At 42.5% G+C, this 25,950-nt stretch overlaps 1 protein-coding gene across 1 annotated transcript; it reads left to right on the top strand.

The window, feature by feature from the left end:
- Positions 1–1,127: 1,127 nt before the first annotated feature.
- ANKRD46 (ankyrin repeat domain 46) lies at positions 1,128–8,922 on the top strand (the record flags this gene model as incomplete). The annotated part of the gene is made up of 3 exons (XM_079722853.1): positions 1,128–1,438; positions 3,004–3,162; positions 8,706–8,922. 3 exons carry the CDS (start codon positions 1,128–1,130, stop codon positions 8,920–8,922), a joined length of 687 nt encoding a protein of 228 aa, XP_079578979.1.
- Positions 8,923–25,950: the final 17,028 nt, after the last annotated feature.

The following is a 25,950-nucleotide window of genomic DNA, read 5'->3' as shown; positions in this document are numbered from 1 at the left end:
GGGACAATTGCAGGTGGAGTGGAGACACATCCACACACGCACGCACGCACGCACGCATGCACTGAGAGACCAAGGAATTGCTGAGGGCGGGGAAGTATCAATGAAGGATGTGTGGAAACACCTACTGGTGAACCAAGGCTACTCAGATGGGTGAAGTATTAGCATGGACACAGCTGGGATTGCTGCCTTTTCCTGCCTCTGCATTCCCACAGAGACCTGTTTTTCCTCATCTCTCCATCTTCAGACAGTGGGAGTTTGGCAAAATCAGATATTTAGATAACCACAGAACAAAGCAGAATAGGATCAATACTGTAAAAAGGACAGAATTCTTAATTTCATGATATTTCCAGTTTTTAAATTTAGTTTGTTGCCTTCCTTAGCTTTTCTCTTTCTAGGAAAAATTTGAAGTTTATGCTCTAAACACAACATTTAGCAGGTCCTTATTGAGTGTGAATTAAGTTATTGTTTTTTTCATGCTGATTTAGTTAACTTTTGAGCTGATAATTCTGTTTTACCATATAGAATATCTCAAATACAATAAAAAGCAAATATATGAAAGAGAATTACTTTGTTTTAAATAAGAATCTCTACCAGTAGTAGCATTTGTGTGTGTGTATGTGCATGTATAGGTAGTTTTATGAAGTTTAAGGAACATGCTGTCTTTGTCTTCTGACGATGTAATAAACTTAAATCTCAGCATTTATATCTTGCTTCACTTTAAAAAAGCTCAATCCAGGGACTTCCCTGGCGGTCCAGTGGTTAAGACTCCACGCTTCCAATGCAGGGGATGCAGGTTTGATCCCTGGTTGGGGAACTAAGACCCACGTGCCGTGTGGCGTGGCCAAAAAAAAAATAATCTCAGTCTTTTTATACGATGAAAAGTGAAATACAGCTTTATGGTAATTTAATTGCAATTTTGATTCAACAGATATGAAAAAAATGAGACACTTTAATGGAAAATAAAATATAATAATTGATAGTGAGGTAATTTATTAGAGGCAGGAGGCCAAGAAGGAAAAGAAATAGCGCTCCTCTAAATGACTTCATTGTCCTGATTTAGTTGACTTCTCTGAATCTTGCTCACCTCATATTTCATTACAGGCACATTCCGTCACCACATCTGAACAATGTCCTACGTTTTTGTGAATGATTCTTCTCAGACTAATGTGCCCCTGCTACAAGCCTGTATTGATGGAGACTTTAACTACTCCAAGAGGCTTTTGGAAAGTGGCTTTGACCCAAATATCCGTGACAGCAGGGGCAGAACAGGCCTTCACCTCGCAGCAGCCCGAGGGAATGTAGACATCTGCCAGTTATTACATAAATTTGGTGCTGATCTCCTGGCCACAGATTATCAGGGAAACACAGCTCTTCATCTCTGTGGCCATGTGGATACTATTCAATTCTTAGTTTCCAATGGACTCAAAATTGATATTTGGTAAGTTCTGTGGTTTTTGAAGTCTTGTCACTTCTTCCCATTAGTCTGTCAAGCAATGATCTAATCTTGGAGTCTGTTGATTTTGTTTCCTCACTGATCGAGCATAGTGACAAGTTCAGAAGGGTATTGAGGACCATGAGTGAGGGAACAAGAGGCTGACTTCTAGATTTATGCTGAAGCAGTGTATGTTTTTCTATGAAAATAGTGCCTAGGTTCTGCTACTAATTAATTGTGTATTGTAAGACAAGGGCAAAAGAAGAAAAGAACTAACATTTGTTGAAAATCTCTTATGACCTGGGTGCTGCACATACTGTGTTTAGCTCATTTAATCTCAGAATGAATAACTCTTAAGGTAGGTATTCATTTTATAGATGAAATAATTGAGACAAGCATTCTGGGTTAAATGACTTAACAAAGGTCACACAGCTGGAATTTGAACCTAGTTCCACCTGATTCCAAAGCTTGTTTGCCTTCTATCGTATAATTTACCATGCTAGCTTCATAATCTCTCTGGGGCGCTCACAGTCCTTTTGATACTGAACAATTTGAAGAAGTAGTGGTTTTTTTGGTTTGTTTTAGTGATTCCTTGTTCTCAGGCCACTTTAAAAAGTGACCTTGACCTTTAAGCTACAGTTTCATGTTGCCCTAATTTATTGGTGCTATAATGTCCCTAAATCTGAATAAGACAGTAAATGGTTCGGCTGCTACAGAACAGGATGTGGTGGGAATTAACTATAGGATTCAGTGTTACTTGGGCTCTCTCCTGTTGTTAAATAGCTAGGTGGACCAAAGCAGTTTATTTGATTGCTTTTGAGCGTGGGTGTTTTTTTTTGTTGTTTGTTTAATTCTTAGACATTAATATACACACACACACACACACACACACACACACACACACACACACACACACACACACACACACACACACACACACACACACACACACACACACACACACACACACACACACACACACACACACACACACACACACACACACACACACACACACACCCCCTTGGGCTTCCCCGGTGGCACAGTGGTTGCGAGTCCGCCTGCCGATGCAGGGGACACGGGTTCGTGCCCCGGTCTGGGAAGAGCCCACATGCCGCGGAGCGGCTAGGCCCGTGAGCCATGGCCGCTGAGCCTGCACGTCTGGAGCCTGTGCTCCACAACAGGAGAGGCCACAACAGTGAGAGGCCCACGTACCGCAAAAAAAAAAAAAAAATATATATATATATATATATATATGTATACACCCTTCTCATGAAATATATAAATGTCAGATAAGGATGAATCTAGAATTTTCCAATTAATTTCTAGGAAGATGCCCTCCTTTTATTTAGTCTCACTTATCTACTCTTGCCTGTATATATATTTTTTTCCTTTTTCCCTAAAAGGAAAAAAAAAAAAAGGTTAACTCAAAATTCAGGTTCCAACTCAACCACTGGTTCTGCTCTGTGTTTTAATTTTGAGTTAATGGGGCCCATGCCCTCCTCAGTGAGATCAACACAAATGGCTACCAACAGTATAATATAACCTCTTTATTTTTATGAACTTTTTAGCAATCATCAAGGTGCTACACCCCTAGTTCTGGCAAAGCGCAGGGGAGTGAATAAAGATGTCATCCGATTGCTGGAATCTTTGGAAGAACAGGAGGTAAAAGGATTTAACAGAGGAGCTCACTCAAAACTGGAGACTATGCAGACAGCTGAGAGTGAAAGGTACTTAAGATATCATTTTTTTAAGGGGCAAGTCACTTTAAGTGAATCTTTTATGACAACTTTTTGTCAGCTTTATATTTATTTGCTTTCAAGTAAAGTGCTTTGATACTTTCTTTGAACTTATATTAGTCCTTCTGGCTCCAGATTACAAATGAAAAGCTATTAACGGAAAGTACTGTGTGCCCACATGCACAGAATGTTCTGTTAGCCACTGGGCAGGGCAGCCTGCTATATTGGCAGTACAAGTGAGAAGAGCTGAATAAGAGGGAGGGAAACAGGAGTCTGAGAATTTAAGTACAGATCACAAAAAGAATGGAATTTCGAAAAAGGAGGAGAAAGATAAGTCAGGACAAGAACTTGGACAGTATTAGAAAAGACCAAAAAGCTACCTTTCAAAGGTAGGGAATTAAAGTGCTGAGGAAAAGTAAAACAGGAGGAGAGTAAGACAAGACTTAACACAGTTCAGTGATGTGAAAGTGACTTTTACATGAGACGGAACAATGGAAATGTGGGCTTCTGTAAGTAATTGAAGCTAAGATGTAGTGACTGACAGGGTCTCAAACATCTCATCATTTCTCATCTAGAAGCAGTTTAGAACATAGTTCAGGGAGCTCTGGAAAGGTGACCAGTCATCTTTTCTCTGGCATCATGGGCTCAACAGGTAAAGTCTCTAGGCCAGACTTAGTTGTACTAGCATGTAGTTTGGTTGACCACCATGGAGTTTAAGCTTTCCAGGTATTACAGGGGAGGAAGGATGATGAGCTTTACAGTCTCCTCCCAAAATTGTCAGTGGACTAGGGCCCTCATGAGCTATTGACCCAGTAGCAGATTGACCAAGACTTGGAATTAGGAGCCTATGGTCCACTTAGACTGTTGGGATCATTGTTTCTGGGAGTTCCAGATGAAATCCTCTGTTTTTCATAGTTCACCCTTAATTTGATTCTTCTGTGCCTGTGACTCCTTTCCTCCCTCTTCATGGACTGCCTGGTGTACTCGTTGGGGACTGTTAATTCTACTCTCAAGTTTAGGATTATTTTGTTTGTTACAAATACTTATTATTGTCCAAAGAAATTAAACAGTTTTACTTCTAGAACATGCTCCTTATGAGTTATCACTGAAGGCTGGCAAGGACATAAAATAAGAAGCCAGAGGTGCATTGGCAAGCCCTTCTTTCACCTGTGTGCTCTGGATTGGCAGTCAGGGTGCTATAAGCAATTCAATAACATTGAGTTATCTGTTTTTTGTTAAAGATCATGTTCTTGCAAAATAACTTAAAATTTATTTTCGAAACTACTTTAAGCTCCTTTACTGTGAAAAATGTCCGAGAATGTGCATTTTCTTGGTATATATTCAGGACTTTGCTTGGTATATTTTGTTAATAGCCAATTTCTTGTCATCTCTTTATTAGAAATACACTTTATTTTGCCTCAGTTGTGATTACTTATTAACTAAGAAGTGATTAGTCCTTTGAGCAACGCAATATGAAGTATTTATTCCTACTTCTTTCACGTACCTGCCGTTGCACTTCAGCATGAGAACCTGCATTATTTACGGCATTACGTAAAGCCTGTCCTTTGAAACTTGAATTATTAATACTTGTACTACCTAGTTGTCCTATCTTACTCCTGCCCTTCAGTGTCATGGTAGGAAGGTGTGGTTGAAGCTTAAATTAAAAAGCTTAAAGCAGCATCATTGGTTATTAGGGAAAATGCAGATCAAAACCACAGTGAAATACCACTTCATACCCAATTGGATGGCTACAATCAAAAAGATGGACAATAACAAGTACTGGCAATGATGTGAAAAAATTCGAACCGTCATACATTGCTGGTGGGAATGTAAAATAGCATAGCTGCTGTGGAAGACAGTCTGGCAGCTCCTCAAAAAGTTACACAGAGTTACCATACAACCCAACAATTCTACTTTTAGGTATACACCCAAGAAAATTGAAAACACATGTCCACACAAAAACTTGTACATGAATTTCATAGAAGCATTATTTATAATAACCAAAAGGTGGAAACCACCCAAAAGTCCATCGATGATGAGTGGATAAACAAATGGTCATCTATCCATCTAGTGAGACATTATTCCACCATAAAAAGGAATGTAATACTGATATGTGCTACAACGCGGATGAGCTTTGAAAACATGCTACATGAGAGAAGCCAGGCACAAAAGGCCAAATATCATATGATTCCATTTATATGAAGTGTCCATAATCAGCAAATAGAAAGTAGTGGTTGCCAGGAGCAGGGGAAGGGGCAGTGGGAAGTGGCTGCTGACGGTACAGAGTTTGTTATAGAGGCGACCAAAATGTTCTACAATTAGATGGTGGAGATGGGTCTACAACTTTGCGAATTACTAAAAACCACTGAATCATGTGCTTTAATTTTTTAAATTTTACTTATTTTTATTTTTGGCTGTGTTGGGTCTTCGTTGCTGTGTGCAGGCTTTCTCTAGTTGCAGCGAGCGGGGGCTGCTCTTCATTGTGGCGCGTGGGCTTCTCATCGCGGTGGCTTCTCTTGTTGCAGAGCATGGGCTCGAGGCACACGGGCTTCAGTAGTTGCAACATGCAGTCTCAGTAGTTGTGACGTGTGGGCTCAGAAGTTGTGGCTTGCGGGCTCTAGAGCACAGGCTCAGTAGTTGTGGCGCACGGGCTTAGTTGCTCCGCGGCATATGGAATCTTCCCAGACCAGGGATGGAACCTGTGTCCCCTGCATTGGCAAGTGGATTCTTAACCACTGCACCACCAGGGAAGCCCCTGAATCACATACTTTAAAAAGATGAATTTTATAGTATATGAATTACATCAATTTAAAAAAAGTGAGGGACGGACTTCCCTGGTGGCACAGTGGATAGGACTCCACGCTTCCAGTGCAGGGGGTCTGGGTTTGATCCCTGGTTAAGGAACCAGATCCCACATGCATGCTGCAACTAAGAGTTTGCATGCCACACTAAGGAGCCCACGTGCTGCAGCTGTGGAGCTGGTGAGCTGCAACTAAGGAGCCTGCAAGCCACAACTAAGGAGCCGGCCTGCCACAACTAAGACCCTGTGCAACCAAATAAATATTTTTTAAAAAATAAAAAAAGTGGGGGAAAAGCTTAAAGGGATTGGCTAGTACATGGCATTGTGGCATAGCTGTGTAATGATTAGCCTTTTCTAGAACAGGAGATAAAGCAAAATTTTGAATGTATTTAGTATTTTCCAGTTCCCTTATGATTCCCTGAAACATAGCATAACTTCTTAAGGGCCTATCAGTCATGTTGATGAAAAACATTTCCCCACAGCCCCTTATATCCTAAGTTTAATTAGTTCCTTTTTACTCTGTAGGTATGGGATAACAGACAGTGTAGGTGACACATGTACAAAAAAGATTACACGTGCACACACAGACCATCATGCTAGAATCAGGTATTTCCTAGACAGTAGAAAACATTTCATTGGATCAGGTTGCTATAGACAGTTCTGATTGGCAAAACTTCATGGGCTCCTAGAGAACGTGCAACTGAATTCTCATTTTACAGGTCCCTACCCCACCCGCCACTATCCAAAAGTAGAGTGTTCCTAGGAAAACTTTCCTTAAGCTGAGATGGCATAAAGCAATTGCCTTAGGACTCATCTTACTAATGGATGCACAAAATAAATCGAGATAAAGCACAGGTGCTCACAGACACAGTTCAAAGATATTGCAGCTGGATGCTGAGTGTAGTTCCTGGGGAAGGAGCTTGGTGGTGCCACTCTTGCTGCAAAATAAACACTGAACACTGTTTTTGCTTTTCGCCTTTTTTTGTATAAAAGCAAAAATCCTCTTGGGATTTCTTTCAGTTAGCAAACACTGGTAGTAGTGTAGATGTTTCTTAAAAGTGAGGTGGGGCTTCCCTGGTGGCGCAGTGGTTGAGAGTCCACCTGCCGATGCAGGGGATGCGGGTTCGTGTCCCGGTTCGGGAGGATCCCACATGCCGCGGAGCGGCTGGGCCCGTGAGCCATGGCCGCTGAGCCTGCGCGTCCAGAGCCTGTGCTCCGCAATGGGAGAGGCCACAGCAGTGAGAGGCCCACGTACCGCAAAAAAAAAAAAAGTGAGGTGGCATAAAGCAAACTTTCAAAAAATGGGGGATACCTGTATATCTAACACTTTTAAGTATGAGAGCATGTTGACTCAGACGTAGTCAATAAATTTCATGTAAGTCAAAATTAACCTCTCCTGAACTTCTTAAAATTCTAATCTTATTTTTGAACTTGCTTGAGTTTTCTTTAAATTTTTGTGTTGTTGTAGATTCCCATTGAAAATTTCTTCTCCTATTCAGAAGATAAATATAAAAAAAAAGTTTGGATGTCAAACAGATTGGCCCATTAAGAAATCACCTTCCCATGATTAGAGAAGACTCTAAATGCCAGTAAACGCTGAAGTGCCTTTGTTTAACAGTGTCAAGAAGTAAAATAAAGTTGTAGGTTACCAAAAAAAAAAAAACAACTGTCAATTTTGCATGATGAACCAGACTCTTAAGACATTGTTTTGTGCTGTTTCCATTGTTCTGCCCCAAGGTGGTTGGAAGAACATGAAGAGAAGGAGTTTAGGAAGGATAATAACAGTGGTAGATAGTTGATACCTATGATTATGGTCATTGTGGCTTTAATCTAAATGATACCCTGTTGTTGGTCCTGCACGTTGTGACATAATTGTGGGTGCTAATCCCTTAGAGCTTCAAATTCATCACTGTGCAGCCATCCAAATACCAATGTCAGATATACTGTATTTGTAGTGGTCATATTTCTCACTTATATAGTTACGAAAACCTGAATCAGTGTTTTTATGGTATTTGTGCTACCTTATTTTCAACTAGACTCAGCCTTTATATAGAAGAGAAATAAACATATTTTGTGTTATTCTACAAGATAGAACTAAAACCAGTAGGAGGAACCTATTAAGAGGAATTCCTAATGGCTAGCCCAGTCCAAGTGTACAATAGACTGAAGAGTAAGCATCCATTACTAGAGTATTACAGTTTAAAGAAGGAATTCCTTCATTGGTCAGATTATTGAACTAAATTAATAAAATTCCCTTTTCACTTTAAGATTCACATACTTTATAGAACAGTTTTTTAGATTTGCCCATCTTTGCTTATTTCCATTAACATGAATTCTCAAATTTTGAATCATCGTGTTGAATTCTAAATTTCAAATAACCAAATGTGTTTTGCTTTAGTACCTGGTATAAACAACTCATTTGACCTACTTCAAGACTTCTGCTTGGGACGTTTTTATTAGAAAAGGATTTTTAACTGACTCTTCTAGATACTAAGCCAAGAAACATAATCATTACTGTTTAGCAGTTTATAGTTGAAGTTAGATTGTCCAGATACCTGCACGTATATAAATCAGTACACAAATGGGTGAGAATATATATATATATAAGTCAGTTTTCTTCTTGTAAATATTGTATTTTAAGGTTGGTCTTTTCTAAACAATGCAGTTCCTATGGTTTTATGTTTTTGAAATGTGTTGTTTCACGCCCTTTCTTTTCCCTTTGCTTCTCTCACAGTGCCATGGAAAGCCATTCCCTCCTCAATCCCAACCTGCAGCAAGGTGAGGGGGTCCTGTCCAGCTTCCGAACCACGTGGCAGGAGTTTGTAGAGGATCTGGGCTTCTGGAGGGTGTTGCTCTTGATCTTTGTCATTGCTCTGCTGTCTCTTGGCATCGCCTACTATGTGAGTGGGGTGCTACCCTTCGTGGAAAACCAGCCTGAACTGGTGCATTAGAAGAGCCCATGGGAGAGGAGGCAGATGCCAGTGTCCTGGCTTCCATTGTTTGTTCTCAGTTTCTCAAAGTTTTCTCTTGGTGCAAGGCAGTGAGGGCTGTACATTTTTTCTTTTTGCAGTTTTACACATTGTAATCCTTGTAGAAGAACTAACTACATACTGTAGTCAAGTATACTGTCCTAAAGCTACCTCCAACTCAGCCTGACTTCTTAGGAAAGGCTCTGCATAGCCTTGTTTGATAAAAACATGGAAGTGACTAAAGAATGAGAGATAGAGGATGAGACTAGGAAATCCTTGCTACAGAAACCTTACCCTAACATAAGACCAACTAAAGTGAAGTGTTTGAAGCTTGTCTTATATGATTAGTTTTGATTGGTAGTTTTGTTTTGTTTTTGTTTATTTTTGCAAGAGCTGCTTTTCTCTTTTTATTTACTTTCTCTGGGGAATATCGGGGGCGGGGGCTAGGGGAGAATGAAGCATTCAGCTTAAAACTTGAAATGCTTTTTTCAAATCCTGTAGAGCAAATCAGTATTTTTGGAATGTTTGGTTTGTTTTAATATTTTCAAGTCTAGTCACATACCAAACAGAACTTTTGAAAATGAGCTGTATTTTCCTCAAAAATGACTGATTTGATCTTATATTTATTTGTTTTTAGGATAATTTTGATTTTTTTCTAAGCTACTTTGCTTGTTGTTGATACCTGTGACGAACTTGAGAAGTTCATTTTGTTCATTTGTCAATTTCCCCTAGTGTTTATTTCAGAGTTATTCTATTCATCAAAAATGCAGTCAGAAAACTTTCTCTACTCAGTAGTTAGCAGGGGAAAATAATTCTGATGTTTAAATGTCACTGTACTTCTGTAGTACTATTATTATGGTGAAAAATTCAGTTCTATAAGCTAGCTGTGTTGTCACAATTGTATTGTAGTTCATAATTTTTTCATTTTATGTGCAATCCTGTTCAGAGGCCCTGTTAGAATTGTGGTGACAATCCCATCCATGTCAGTTGTTCTCTGATGGCAAGAATGGATGGTGTATTTCTGAATTAACAGTGTTGAACACTATTGTACTAGGTGTCCTAAACTCTTTATGAATGCTAATATTATGTAAATTGAAATACGGCCCCCAAACTTTATTGCAGCTTTTAGCAGTTTGAAGTCCTCTTTTGTTAATGATTCTGCTATGTTTTTTTTTCTGCTATGTTTAAGTCATATTCTTGGGTTATTAAAAAAGGATATGAAGACTTGAGAATTATTCATTGGGTGTAGTCAGAAAATTATAGTGAAAGAACTAATGGTTTTATTTTTTAGAACATAAGTCATCTGAGCTACTGCTAATTGAATTGTTGCTAGAATTAGAAATTATAATTTAAAGCAGAACTGGTATTTCTGTGATTCTTTTTGCTTCTTAATATTTTCTCTTTTGCATTTATATATCTAGGATTGAGGCATTTTTCTTTCATGTGACTTTATCCTGTCTTAAAGAGCTGTTCTAAAATTCCTGATTTACCTGGCTGCCTCAGGATCAGCTCATAGCATCTTGCTTTTAGGTTAGATACAAACAAAATTAATCATACTTGGTGTAAATACAGCAAACCGTGGATGTTAGAATGGAGAGCACTAGAACTCAAAGTATATTCAGATTAAAAGCTTTGGAATTAGCTTTGCTTTTGTTTGTAACTCTAAACAGATGTGCAAAATTGGTTAACATGTATGTAAATATATTGCATTTTTTAAAGATTTATGTTTCCTTTTAAGTGCTCATTTCTTTGTATTCTATTCTCTGCATTCAGTATTCAGTAATACTACCAATAAACGTATTTATAATCTCTTAATCACAATCTGTTTGCTTAGGTATCGTTTTTCTTTTAATTTAGGATTTTTTTAAGTGGGTTCCAATTGGCTGTTCATAAAAACAAAGTTTTTTTTTTTAAACCTGATGTAATAGTTATATCACGTTTCACGTATGTTAGCCTTATAAATGTTCTGACACTAATTTGGTTGAATTGCTTTTGGATTAGGCACCTCCCAATTTTACAGGTCAGTTCACGTGCCTCATCTCATTTCATCCTTATGTTCACCCTACCCCTGCTGTATTTCCCCATTTTATAAGATGAGGAAACTGATACTAGGAGGTTTAAGTAACTTGTCCAATATCAGACAGCTAGGACATAGTGGAATAGGGATTCCACATTCAGGCTCTATCCCCAATTATAAGTTTGCTTTTTCCTTCTGCCCTGCTGTCTGTCATGAGTCTGGCAGTAGAACCATCTAGAGTCTTGCCTACTGTCATCTCAGCAACACCTGTTACTAAAATTTTCACTCCTGTTTCTAAATACTTATCTTTTCCTCCTCCTATAATGCACCATTTTTCCACATCCTCCCAGGATTACTAACCCTTCATACTGAAGCTCAGACCCTGGCATGTTCAGAAAACCTAACAGAGTTAAACGTATCTGACTGCCCACTTCTCTACCTCTCATTCCTCATCACTTACCGTACTCAGTAAACAGGTACAGTTGACCCCTGAACACTGCAGGGGTTACTAGGAAGTAGGGGCGCTGACCACCGCACAGCTGAAAATCAGCGAGTAACTTGACAGGGGGCCCTTGGTATCTATGGTTCTGCATCTGCAGATTCAGCCAACAGTAGATGATCTTGCAGTACTGCACTACGTATCTTTTTTTAAGATTTATTATTTATTTATTTATTTTTGGCTGCGGCTGGGTCTTAGTTGCGGCACCCGGGATCTTTGTTGAGGCGTGCGGGATCTATCATTGTGGCGCGCAGGCTCTTTGTTGTGCTGCACGGGTTTCCTCTTCTCTAGCTGTGGCGCACAGGCTCCAGGGTGCGTGGGCTCTGTAGTTTGCAGCACGTGGGCTCTAGTTGAGGCGTGGGCTCAGTAGTTGTGGCTCATGGGCTTAGTTGCCCGACCAGGGATCAGACCCACATCCCCTGCATTGTAAGGCGGATTCTTTACCACTGGACCACCAGGGAAGTCCCTGTACTATGTATTTAACAAAAAAATCCGGGTGTAAGTGGACCCATGCACTTAAAACCCTTGTTCAAGGGGCAACTGAATTTTTTTTTTTTTTAAAGCCTGGTGGGATTTTTTTTTTTTTTTTTTTTTTTTGGCTGCGTTGGGTCTTCATTGCTGCACGCAGGCTTTCTCTAGTTGTGGTGAGCAGGGGCTGCTCTTTGTTGCAGTGCATGGGCTTCTCGTTGTGGTGGCTTCTCTTGTTGCAGAGCACGGGCAATAGACACACGGGCTTCCATAGTTGTGGCTCACAGGCTCTAGAGTGCAGGCTCTGTAGTTGTGGTGCATGGGCTTAGTTGCTCTGCAGCATGTGGGATCTTCCCAGACCAGGGCTCGAACCCATGGACCCTGCATTGGCAGGCGGATTCTTAACCACTGTGCAACCAGGGAAGTCCTGAACTGAATTTTTTTTTTTTTTTTGGGTCTTTTTGATGATAAGTTTCATGAGAGCAGGGACTTGGTCTGTTTTTCCTTTCCTATTTGTTCACAGTGCACCCTGTAGAACTCTTTGAACACAAAGACTTTTTTTTACAATAACTGTATTTTTTCTTTTCAGATTTAAACGTGCTTTTCACACGTTTCCTCCAACAGGCTGCATGTGTGAATGTGCTGACCATTCTTCTTCCGCGGTATGCCTGCCGCTGGATGGAAGGGCTAGAGTCTTGTACCCCTGGCTTCTTTATGTAAGAGCATGCAGGCTTTCCACTAGTATAGCCTGCCTCACATTTACCATAGGTTTTTTTAAAAAAAGCATAGTTGCTATCTTTTTTACCACATGGTATTAGAAGTCCAGAAACAATAGTCACCTTTTGTTGTTGTTGTTGTTGTTGTTTTATTTTAACCAGACCTCAGTCTTTGACTTGTGAAATTGTTTATGAATGTATCAAAGTGCTTTCAGCTGCAAGAAGCCAAAATCCAAACTCAAAGTGGCTTAAACCATAGGAAATGTGTTGACTTATGTAACTGGAAGCCCAGAGGTAGAGTAGACCCCAAGGGTGACATAATCCAAATCTAGCTCAGTCACCCTCTGCTTTTCGTGCTGTCCTCCCATTTGTTGGTTTTATCCTCCAGCTGGATCTGAGATGAGTCCAGAATTTTCAGGACTGACATGCATTTGTGACCATGTAGAGAAGAAGAAAGAAACCATCTTTCCTCTGGTGTTCTCCTAGGAAGCTTTCCTGCAGAGTCCCCAGCCAACTTCCTCTTGGTTTCATTGGCCGACATTACATCGTGTACCCTATTCTCAAACCAGCCAATGCCATGCACTGATTTACTAGGCCTAGCTTGATGGATCAGTCATCGGGGAGGGTGGGGTTGGTAGGATTAATGTGATTGGCTTGGACCAGTTGTTTTAGAAATGATGGGAGGTGCTGCTGGTGGTAAGTGGGCAGGGCCTGTAGATGTTTTATGTCTTACAGAACATGGGGCAGTTCAGCACAACAAAGAATCATTCCACATCCCACATGATTTTTTTTTTTTTTTTGCGGTACGCAGGCCTCTCACTGCTGTGGCCTCCTGTTGCGGAGCACAGGCTCCAGATGCGCAGGCTCAGCGGCCATGGCTCACGGGCCCAGCCGCCCCGCAGCATGTGGGATCTTCCTGGACCGGGGCACGAACCCGTGTCCCCTGCATCGGCAGGCAGACTCTCAACCACTGCACCACCAGGGAAGCCCCCCACATGATTCTTGAATGTTCTGCTGGTCATTCATATGGGTGGTTTTTTTTTTAAGTTTGTTTTCCGAGCCTAAACCCTAAATCCATTTTACATTTTAAAGTATTTTTTCATACGGTTTTAATATACCCTGAATTTTCTAAGAATACAACCACAAGATAATTGAGGGGAGATTCTACTCTATTTTGTTCAAAGCTTGACCAGGAATTATACCTCTTCTGAGAAATCTTGTTATTGAAGGCGGTGTTACTGATGATAATTGAGTCCCCCATATAATTCTCTGTGTGGCTACCGATAACTTTGTTGTTTCTTCTAGTGTAGCTGTGCCTGGGTCTTCACATATTGAAATGCACACTTTGTTATCAATTACTTTCCCTTTATTTTTCCTTTATATTAAATCATTTTATTTCAGCAGTTGTTAGTCACTTTTATCTGGGATGTATACTAGAGCTTCTTTTAGTCATCTTGGTATACCTTTTCCTAGTAGTTTATCTTGGAGGGTACACCAGGAAGTAGCATTTCTCAAAGTTAATAGAACACTGGGGAGAAGAAAAGAAGCCAGCATCTGGTTAAACCTTTTAAAATTGTTCAAGCTGAAACAATCCCAGCTGTGCTAGATGAAGTAGGACTTTGGGATCAAGCCCATTCCTTTGAGCTCTGAAGTCGATTCAAAACAGTTTTCTAGGGAGGATCTTGGCCTTGCTATGGGTACCTCCTTGGCTTCCCTCAAAGTGCAGATAGGCTGGCACTCTGTTCAGTCGCTCATGTGTTCATTCTGTTCATTTTACATCACAAACGGACAGCTCCATGTAAGGCATAGGGGTCTCTGCTCATTAGGCAACAGAGGTTTGGTCACGCTCCAGTTAGATGTCAAGGAATAATACAGTGTGGAGTTCCTTGTTGCCTAGTAGTCATCAAAAACTTAGCTGATAACAGTATTAAGAGAGTATTCCTTGGAAGCTCTTTTAGGTCAGCACTGTCCAAATTTTCTGCAGTCATGGAGATTTTCTGCTTCTGTGCTGTCTGGTGTGGTAGCCACTCATCATTGTGGCTACTCAAATTAATTTAAATTAAATTAGAAATTCAGTTCTTCATTAGCACAGTTATCTGACCCTGAAACCCAACTCCATTTTACATTTAACAAAACTAGCCACATTTCTGGTGTTCAGTAGCCACAAGAGGCTGTTGTATTAGACAGCATTTTTTTTTTTTTTTGTGGTACGCGGGCCTCTCACTGCTGTGGCCTCTCCTGTTGCGGAGCACAGGCTCCGGACGCGCAGGCTCAGCGGCCATGGCTCACGGGCCTAGCCGCTCCGCGGCACGTGGGATCCTTCGGGACCGGGGCATGAACCCGTGTCCCCTGCATCGGCAGGCGGACTCTCAACCACTGCGCCACCAGGGAAGCCCTGGACAGCATTTTTGCAGAAACTTCTTTTGGACAGCACTGTTCTCAAATCTACATTGGGCTCGTCGGGTCTGGGTAGAGCTAGCTACGGAACTGTATTAAGGCAGTTTCCACCGCATTTGCTTTTACTGAACTCTTTGTTATCAAGTGGTAACACTGTAACAGTGCTTATTAACTCACTTAATCCTCAGCACATTGCTGTTGTATCCCCACCTCACAGGGCAAATGAGGTCACCCTGAGGCAGGTTGGAAAAACGCCCCAGGTCACACAGCTATTAAGTGGCAGAGCTGGGGTTTGAAGTCTGACAGGATAGGACTGGAGTCTCTTCTAACCGTTGCGCTGTGATGCCCCCGTCTGCTTAGTTGTGGTGCCATCATCTTGAAGTATGAATTGTCTCGAGGACTAGCCCAGTGTGTTAACCATTGCATCTATTCTAAGGAAAGTTACTGAGCATGCTTTTGGCACAGTTCTTCAGTATGAAGACCCCGATTGCTTTTTACAACCACAGATAACTGCATTTCTGCTGAGCTTTGCTTCCATCTTATGTTCTCTATGAATTATGTAGTTGATCGGATAGAATCTCTCTTTCACATAAGATGCTGAAAAGCTTAATGCCAAATTTGGGTTCCATCAGAAGCAATTGTAATATTGGTCATTATGGTGATTTATTAGAACCTCATTCCTGGTTTATTTTATATCCTCATCTTTAGTTTTATTTTCCTATTCTAAATGTTCACTCTGAATTTATGCTATTCTGTATTATTTAAGCCCCCTTAAATCATTTTTGGATCATGATGGGGGGATGGATAGTTAATTAGACAGTTATGAGTTTGGATTGAAAGAACTGCCGCAAAACTACCTGTCAATTTCTGGAAACTAATGACAGAAAATGCATTGACCTTTTGCAGTTGGAAAAAATAGTTTGTGGCCTCCTATTCAGAATGCAGTTATGGTTCTTGGCATGGCTGCAATTGTTAGTTTACCTCATTTATATATCTCTCCTTGTGCCGAAAAGGATTTGAGTTCAGCTGAATAAGCAGGTATTAGTCTAAACTTTGGAAATCAAATGTCCTAGTTCTATTCTAGCATTTTGGTGAATCATTTGAGTGAAGCCTGAAAAGTCAACATTAACAAGTACTATAATCATAGAATTTTAGAGATGGGGGGCCATTAGAAATCATCTAGAGAGGGTAGAAGACCAAGAAGAACTCAATGACTGTGGTCCCTCAAGTAAGAAAGGGGCAGAAATGTTAGGTGAATCCACTCTACCACTCTTACCTCAACTGCACTGCCCCTTACTCACATGGTCTCCATCCCTCCAACCCCCACACGCTATTCTAAATGTTATTTTAAAATGTGAGTATCTGGCGTTAGATACATAAAGATAAACCTTGCATTGTGTTCTGTGTATTTTAATAATTAACCAAAATACTGACCTGTTTAGTAAGCTGATGCTGTCATAAGCCAAGGATGTATTTTCCTGTCACCCAAGTCTCCTTTTTTTTTATGAACAGGAGAATCACCATAAACTATCATCTTCTCTTGATAAACATTTTAAGTGAGAAATCTTTTCACTTCTCAAAAAAAAAAAAAACCTGCAGCAAATAATGGACTTTCTCTATAAAGTGCCTTACACCGTGGAAATGCTGTGAGGAAGCTAAGTAGAAAGTTCCAGAGTACCACTGTGTCCCTGGTAAGTCACAGTACTTCTTCTTTTGTTGTTGTTTGTTTGTTTTGGCCACACCACATCGTTTGTGAGATCCTAGTTCCCGGACCAGGGATTGAACCTGGGCCCTTGGCGGTGAAAGCACAGCGTCTCAACCCCTGGACCGCCAGGGAATTCCCCACAGTACTTCTTACTAGAACAACTATTTCTTCAATACTACTGTCTGCTACATACTTTTCATTCAAGTTAGGAGACTGATGGTTATAGGACCATTTGTAAACTCAAGCCCTAGAGTTATAACATGCCCTGCCTGATGGTGTTTAACAAGGCCATTCACTGCCTGGTTCCCTAGTGTGTCAGGGATGTCTTGTGGAGCTCTTTAATAAGTGTTCCTGCGTGTCCTTTCCCACATCTTTGGAAGCATCTCTAAAGAGAGAAATGTGTGAAGATAGGAAGACAACCCACACCAGGATAATGCTATCACTGTATCTGCTTAGGAATCACTCATCTTAGGGGTATTCACTAGACTCTTCTCCCCACTTTCTTTTCCCAAAGGATTTGTTTTGTTTTACTTCTGGGTTACTTTTTTCATGTCCAGTTAGTCTGAGGATCAACTTAATAATAAGCTCTGACCAAGGATAATTCCAACTTGAAATGTGCAATAGTAAATCTATCCCTGAGATTTAAAAAAATAAATAAATGGATAATTTTTTTATTTCCTGGAATCATTACAAATTAATGTATATGTATATTATTTTATGAATAATATATTTCAGCAAATTTTAGTTGTTTTCTTTTTCTCTTTTTTTACAGTAGCCCTTGATGGGCTTTTAAAATTATATGGTATGCAATGTTAGCACTACAGAATGCTTGCGTTTTGTGTGTGTCCATAAGCCAAATTGCTTTTTTGGAGGTTCAAGGATAATTGCTAGCCTAATTCTCTTGCATCTTCATGCTATAAATTGCAAGTATTTAGAAGTGCGGCATTGCAGAGATAGTTGTTTCTTCCTATAATTGGGCTATGAGAAGGTTATTCTTTGTCACAATAAAAATTAATATTCCCTTTCTTTGGGGATTAATTTCTAAATTTGAAGACTCTGGGTCGGAGTTGGCCGGACTGTTGCACGGAAATTTCAGCCCCTAAGAAACAAAAATAGGTTTTGAAATAGTTTCTAGGTTACTGGCACAGAAAGCTGGCTAAAAGCTATAACTTACTTTGGATAGTCCTAGTTAGTACAATTCCATCAGCACAGGCTGTTCTTTTAGACTCTGACTCAAATTTAGAAGAAAATACAATGTAAGGTTCCCTAAATTCTCATTCTGTAAGTTTAGGCTTGGGTGATTCTCCTTTATTTTAGTAGATCCCCTGATTTGGGGAGGGGAGACATTTAATCAGATATCAGTTCTGTATTTCACCTTACTGAACTATCCACATTCATTTGTTATTTTAGTTTAAGTTATAGTCTGGATCAGATGGTGCAGGCTGTAGTTATATTGGAAAACGTGTAGTCTTGGAGTTGCAAGATCCTATCTCTACTTGATATGGACTGACCTTGCTCAAATAATTTAGGTTTTCTGAACCTTTGTCTTTATCTGTAAGACAGAAATAATACCCTCCTCAGGATACTTATAATTAATAATAATAATAAAACTGTCTTCTTTGAGTGCTGTGTATTTGCATGTGTACTAGGCCCTACAAGGGTTGATGCTGTTGTTATCCCCATAAAGAAGACAAGGCTTAAAAAGTTAAGTATGCTGGGCTTTCCTGGTGGCGCAGTGGTTGAGAGTCCGCCTGCTGATGCAGGGGACACGGGTTCGTGCCCCGGTCCGGGAAGATCCCACATGCCGCGGAGTGGCTGGGCCCGTGAGCCATGGCCACTGGGCCTGCGCGTCCGGAGCCTGTGCTCCCCAGTGGGAGAGGCCACGACAGTGAGAGGCCCGTGTACCGCAAAAAAAAAAAAAAAAGTTAAGTATGCTTCCTAAGTTTATGGAGTAGACCAAACCAAGATTCTGTCTAATTCCCGTGATTTTGCGTGTGGCCATTAGAACATGGTGCTTCTCCTATTAAGTGAGTTAGCACATCTGAAAGTACCTGGTACTTTATAGGGACTCAGTAGAAGTTACTTCTTTTCTCTCAGCAGAATAAATTATGTGATTTACTGACTGAACTCTAGCTTTTTTTTTTTTTAATTAATTTATTTATTTTGGCTGTGTTGGATCTTCATTTCTGTGCGAGGGCTTTCTCTTGTTGTGGCAAGCGGGGGCCACTCTTCATCGCGGTGCGTGGGCCTCTCACTATCGTGGCCTCTCTTGTTGCAGAGCGCATGCTCCAGTCGCGCAGGCTCAGTCGTTGTGGCTCACGGGCCTAGTTGCTCCGCGGCATGTGGGATCTTCCCAGACCAGGGCTCAAACCCGTGTCCCCTGCATTAGCAGGCAGATTCTCAACCACTGCGCCACCAGGGAAGCCCTGAACTCTAGCTTTTTATGAGCGAATGATCTACACATTATCACACAATTTCTGACAAGGAAACTTTAATAACTGCTTTATTAATTACAACCCTCATCCATTATTTTTCATACCAGTGGCCTTATAGAACCTTGCATGCATCATCTCATTAGCTCTGTTAGCCCCTCCTCAGTAAAGGAGCCTCTCAGCCATCAGTAGAGCCCAGAGACCTCTCCAGTGATAGGGAGAAGGGAAATGCCCCAGCTCATAACCTCTGAACTGTCCCATCTCAGGTATACATTGGGAAGGGAAGTGCCTTTATAAACACCTGTGACATTTAAAACTTCCAAATGTGCACCTTGTAAGACTCAAGAGGGTGATTTCCACTGAGTTCCGTGAGTAAAGATCCAGATGTTAGTGGCCATATTTGCTAAATTCTTTTCGAAGGGATTCCTCTAATAGAAGTGCTCTTGTTGCTAACTTGGAAATGAGAATTATGGAAGCTTATATTTTCTTTCTAACTGAGCTTGTTTTCTGTTTAGGAAGCATGAAACTTTTCTCTCCTGGTTTTTGTATCTGTGATTATGGTGGTGCTGTCATGACATCATCTTGCCTAACTACAAAAATGTTTTTTTGGCTGAACTTAGAAACCCACTATACTTCTTATGATCTTCAAAATATATGTGTTGGTCCATGGTATGGGAACACACACTAGGTCCTCAGTCAACAAACCTTCAGTCATTCTGGAATTCCCATTCTGGAAAGTGGCAGCCCCAGCCTCCAACACAGAGAAGCAATGCCCTTTCTTATTTCTCCTTTGACAAACCTATACCTTTCCAAGGCCTGCCCTGCCCTAGTCTTGGGCTGTAGTTAGAGGAAAGAGAGATTGAGACTTGGAAGGCAAGTAATTATCTTGTTCTCTGGTCCTGACTCAGATAATGCTATGAGTAGAAGGGGCCCGGAGCTTCCACTCCCCAAAATTACGGTTCTCTTTCTACAAACCAAACGTCTACTCCTGCTTAGAATACAACTTCTATTAAATCAAGAGGCTTATTCTTATTAGAAAGAAATTATTCCAATTCCAAAGTTACGTGGCTGTACCCTTTTTCTCCTGCTGGTTGAAATTCTTTATTGTCTTTAATGGAGTCCTAATGACCCAGACAGTGGTCCAGTTTTGGTTCCCTGGCTTACAACTGCTCAAGTAACATTCTCAGCTGTGGAATAAATATGGACTGTCAACTTATTTTAAATGTCAGCCTTGGCCTTCCCTGGTGGCGCAGTGGTTGAGAGTCCGCCTGCCGATGCAGGGGACATGGGTTCGTGCCCCGGTCCGGAAAGATCCCACATGCCGCGGAGCGGCTGGGCCCGTGAGCCATGGCCACTGAGCCTGCGCGTCCAGAGCCTGTGCTCCGCAACGGGAGAGGCCACAGCAGTGAGAGGCCCACGTACCGCAAAAAAAAAAAAAAAAAAAAAGTCAGCCTTTTAAAATATGTATGGATATATGATATTTCTTGATCATTTAATTCAGGTAAAATAAGTTGTAACAGAGAGTCAGCATGGTGCTTCCAAGTGGCAACAATGGGTGAAAGGAGATGAGGTGCCCTACCTTCAGCACCCAAGGGAGACCCACACACACACACAACACACCACACACATACACGTCTCCCTGCCCTACCATTTACCAGATTCATATGAAAACAAAATAAACAAGGCACACCTTTGCACAGTCAGCTTCTTTTTGTGACCAGTAGGCAAAATGGTGTGATGGTGAAACACCTGGGCCTTGGAGTCCGGCAGACCTGGTTTGGATCCCAAGCCCACCGTCGGGGCCGGGTGGCCTTGGGCGGGTTACCCACCCCCTCTCCCCAGCCTCAGGGTCATCGACCGTTAGCCGACAATAGTAACAGTAACTGGAGGCTGAAGGAGACAACGCATGTCAGAGGCTCAGAGTGGGGCCTGGTGAGCAGTGACTCTCAATTATAAGCATAATTATGTGACTGCTTCCCCTTTAGGCCAACTGCTACCTAGAACTGTGGCAGCCCCTGCCCTCCACTTTAAAAAGCTTTTATTTGCAGAAAGAGAGGACAACTTCTGTTCTCTTGTGATTGGTCGGGCCCTCAGGTGCTGGCTGATTGGGTTCGCAGATGACCGGATGGCTTCCCCTCTTTGAGCTTTCATTAAATAATACCTTCCTTATTAGCTCAAGAGGATGTGGATCACAGTCGCTGCCAGTCCCCCCAGAACCCTCCCGTAGGGTTCTGTAAGGAAGCCAAGGGTCTTGTAGCTGAGAAGCTGCGGAACACTTCCCTCTGGGTGCTGAGAGATCTGAGGGCAAGAACAAAATAGGCCTGTGCTTTCCAGGTCCACACACTTATTCTCTTGTTTGGTCCAAGAGCATCTCTGTAAGGTAGCAGAACTGGTTTTTTTTTTTTTTTTTTTACCCTCCCCACCTTTACAGAGGGGGAAACTGAGGCTTAGAAGTTCTGCAAGGCAAAACAGAAGCTGAATCTAGGCCACCCAACCCTCCAGGTCAGCTCTCTCTGCACCCGGCTGCCGTCACCAGAGCACTGGAGGCTGAGAGAGGAGGGACACAGGGGCTAGTGTCCCTGGCGGGTGGGGCTGTGCCCGGCACGACTTATGGAGCAGCATCTCTGCAGTTAGAGAGACCTCCCCACCAGGCCCTTCCTGTCCAGGCCCGCCCTGCAGGCTGCTCAGTGCACCTGCCACCCTCCTCCCTCCCAGTTCCTCAAGGCGAGCTCAGGGGACCATCCCCTCCTCTGCCAGGGCAGGATGTGAAGACCTCCACCAGGCAAATCACATCCATTTGATATTGAATAAAAGGCTGCTACGGTCTCTGAAGTGACAACTCCCTGGTGGGTGATGTCATGTTGTTTTGTTTGTCTCCGTGAACTGTGGGGATCCGATTTCAGTTGTGAAGAAAATAGTCTGGGGAAAAAAGTTACTTCATTTGGAAAATTCCAAGAAGCCATAAATACAGTTTGCAGCTGATGAAAGTACAGTCACAGGCAGACAATGGCTTTGGGATGGAAGCAGAGCTCCCAAGAGGCTGGGTCCTTCACCCCGCCACTGCCATCAGCAGCCCTGCTTCCCTGGTGCTTCTGGCAAAATCCCCAGCAATCCCCTCTCCGCTGAGCAGACCCCATAACCCAGCGGCGAGCTGCCTGGGGACGTGTTTTCCCTGGTCTCCATCCTAAATTGCCTCCTGCCCAGTCCATCCCTGGAGTACCGGGCACAATGGGGCCCGCTTTCCTCTCGTAAATGGTTGACCTGCATTTCTGAGTTGCTGTTAAAGCAAATTAAAAATAATATTTTGTTTTCCTTCCTTATACACTTTCTAGCCTTGCAATCTCTTGCGAATCCTTTTTGCTTTTCATATTCTTCTCTCTTTTTTTCCCCTATAGTTGGCACAGTGAGTGAGAGAGAGAAAACAGAGGATGAAATTCTATTTTGCTTTTCATGAGAAACTAAAGGGTGTAATTCCCAGTCCAGATCCCCAGCCCTGAGTCAGGTGGGAATAACCACTTATAGCCAGGCAAGACCAGAGGCAGATTGTTTACATCCAGGGGCAAGTTTTCAAGAAATACATCTCTCTCTCTCTCTCTTCAATTATATAAAAACAATATGGCAAGATTACAGAATTTTGGAAGACAGGAGACAGTCTCCCCAACTCAACCCCTCCTTCCATCCTTGTGTCTACCTGGCGCCACGTCCCTAGGTCACTGAGCCCCTCATACTGTCTTTCCTGTCACCCCAACCTCCAGTTTTGGGGCATCCTCCGCCTGGGGCCTGGCCTCCACGGTATTCCCAAGCTCTGGGAGCTAGTCTTTCCTGACCCTTGCTCACAGCCTCGCATCTCCATCCCTGAATCAGTTACCAGCAGCACCGGGCCCCTTGTGCTCGTGCTGATTACAGGAGCCCTTCCCTTTGGCCTAAGGTCCCAGCAGCGCAGGTCTGCCAGCCTGGGTGCCCACAGTGGCGGCCTACCACTGCCATCCTGTAGGTGTGAGCCGGGGGCCACCTCAGCTTTGACACTGCCCCAGGCACAGCAGGCGCCTTCCAGGCCACAGGGTCAGGGCAGGGGCTCTGGGACAGGGCGTGGAGCCGGCCTTCCTCTACCTCCCAATCCCGTCCTGTTCCACCCTGTTCCTGGACATGTGGGACTTCAGTAAACATCTGAGGAACCACGGGGAAGACCCTGTGTGTCTCTCGGAGGGCTTTCAGCCCCTCAGGCAAAGCATAGCCAGATGATAGAAAAATAAAAACAAAGCCAAGCTTCTTTAAAAGTCCCCATTAACCCAATTAGTCAAATCCTGAAGGGGGCCTTTGCCTTAATGGAATTCTGCTATATCTCAATATGACTTGAAATAAAGGAACTGTCAGTTTGCATTTAGGAAGTGTGGATTTTCAGGCTCATGGGATTTGACTTCTAGACATGAGCAGTTTTTCCTCATAGATCAGGCTGTCCCATAGAAATACAATGCAAGCCACTGAAGGAATTTTTAATCTTCTAGTAGCCACATTTCTAAAAGGTAATAAGAAATGGATGAACTTAATTTTTAAAGTATATTTAACCCAGTACATCTAAAATAGTAAGATGGAATCAATATTAAAAAATATTAATGAGCTATGTTACATTCTGTTTTGTACTAAGTCTTTGAAATTTTACCCTTCCAACACACCTCGGTCTGGACCGGCCATGTTTCAAATGCTCAGTATCCACATGGGGCTAGTGGCTACTATTGCTGAACAGTGCAGTTATAGACAAATGTCACCTATCCTGGGAAGGTTCCCTTGAGATATGACCCTAGGAAGTGGGCACTGGCTCTGAGAACACAGCTGCAGCCCAGCAAACCAGAGGCCCGACTCTGAGATCTTAGGACACAACCAAAATCAGGAGGAATCCAAAGCCTCCCCCAATTTTCTCAGTCCTGACATGGGGTGGGATCCCTCCAGACTCATCTTTTCTCTGTAGTCTCTTGTTTCAGCCTCATCAAGTATGGGTTGATAGGCCAGGAGTGGGACGTTTTCTCCTTCTGGAGAAACTTCATTAATTTACTCAACAAGTACTTACTGGGCAGCTTCTATGTGCCAGGCACTGTTCTAGGACTTGGGATACAGCAGTGAACAAAATAGATTCCTGCCCTTGAGTAGACAAGAAAAAGTAAACAAAATAAGCAGATCGAAGGGTATATTAGAAAGTCATAAGTGCTATGGAAACAAAGGAAAAAATAGAACAAGGTAAGGAAATAAGTGCCGGGATGGGGCAGGTTGAAGTATTAAATTTCATGGTCAGAGTAGGTCTCCTTGAGAAGGTGAGTTTTGAGCAAGTCTGTATGCAAAGATTTGAAGGAGGCAAGGAAGTTGGCCACTAGAGCATCCAGACAGAACAACTAGAGCAAAGACCCTCAGGTGGGCAGGAATATACCTGACACTATTGTTCGGGAAACAGCAAAAAGACCAGTGTGTCTGGGGAGGAATGGCAAGAGGGAGAGTATTAGGACATGAAATCACAGGGACAAGGTGGTGAGGGACTAGATCACGCAGGGCCTTGCAGATCATTGCAAGGACATTGGCTTTTCTGAGAAAATCATTATAGAGTTTTGAATAGCATTGCTCTGACTTAAATTTCAACAGGGCCACTCTGGTTGCTGTGTTGGGAATAGAGTGGAGGAGGGCAGGAGCAGAGGCAGGAGGGCTAGTTAGGAGTCTGTTTCAACAATCCAGGTGAAAGATGATGGTGCCTGGACCAGGGTAGTAGCAATGAAGAATGTTTTCAAGGTAGAAGAAGAAGAAGAATGTTTTCAAGGTAGAGCCAATGGGAGAAAGAATAGTCAAGGATGACTCCTGGGTTGTGTTGTTTTTGTGTTTTTTTTGGTTGCACTGGGTCTTAGTTGCGGCAGGCAGGCTCCTTAGTTGCTGCTCACCAGCTCCTAGTTGTGGCATGTGGGCTCCTTAGTTGTGGCATGAGAACTCTTAGTTGCGGCATGCATGTGGGATCTAGTTCCCTGACCAGGGATCGAACGTAGGCCCCCTGCATTGCTAGCATGGAGTTTTATCCACTGTGCCACCAGGGAAGTCCCGACTCCTGGGACTTTTTTTTTTTTTTTTTTTTTTTTTTTGCGGTACACGGGCCTCTCACTGTTGTGGCCTCTCCCGTTGCAGAGCACAGGCTCCGGACGCGCAGGCTCAGCGGCCACAGCTCGCGGGCCCAGCCGCTCCATGGCATGTGGGGTCTTCCCGGACCGGGGCACGAACCCGTGTCCCCTGCATCAGCAGGCGGACTCTCAACCACTGCGCCACCAGGGAAGCCCTCCTGGGACTTCTGATTTGAGCAGATGGTAAGATGTCAGGGCCATCACCAGAGATAAGAAAGGCTGCACATGGGCAGGTTTGTGGGAGAAGACCAGAAGTTCAATTTTGAACGTGTTGAATTTGACATGTCTGTTCAACATCCAAACAGAAATATCAAGTAGGCAGTTGGAATTATGAGTCTAGAATTTGGGAAAGAGATCAGGGCTGGAGATACAGATTTGAGAGTTTCCAGCATATGGGTGGAATTTAAAGCCTTGACTCAATGAAGTCATCTGAGAAGTGAGTACAAAAAAGAGTATTCCGAGACACTCCAACATTAAGATGTTGGGAAGATAAGGAGAACCAGCAAAGGGGATTGAGGAGTAATGAGTTAGGAGGAAAACCAAGAGACTATTGTGTCCTGGAAGCCAAAGGAAGAAAGTGCTTCAAGGAAAAAGGTGAGAACTGTATAGAATGCTCCTGACAGGTCA

This window comes from Hyperoodon ampullatus (assembly GCF_949752795.1).
Source record: "Hyperoodon ampullatus genome assembly, chromosome: 17".
Lineage (NCBI taxonomy): Eukaryota > Metazoa > Chordata > Mammalia > Artiodactyla > Ziphiidae > Hyperoodon > Hyperoodon ampullatus.
The sequence above is the reverse complement of the archived record's forward strand: the minus strand, read 5'-3'. Positions and strand labels throughout refer to the sequence as shown.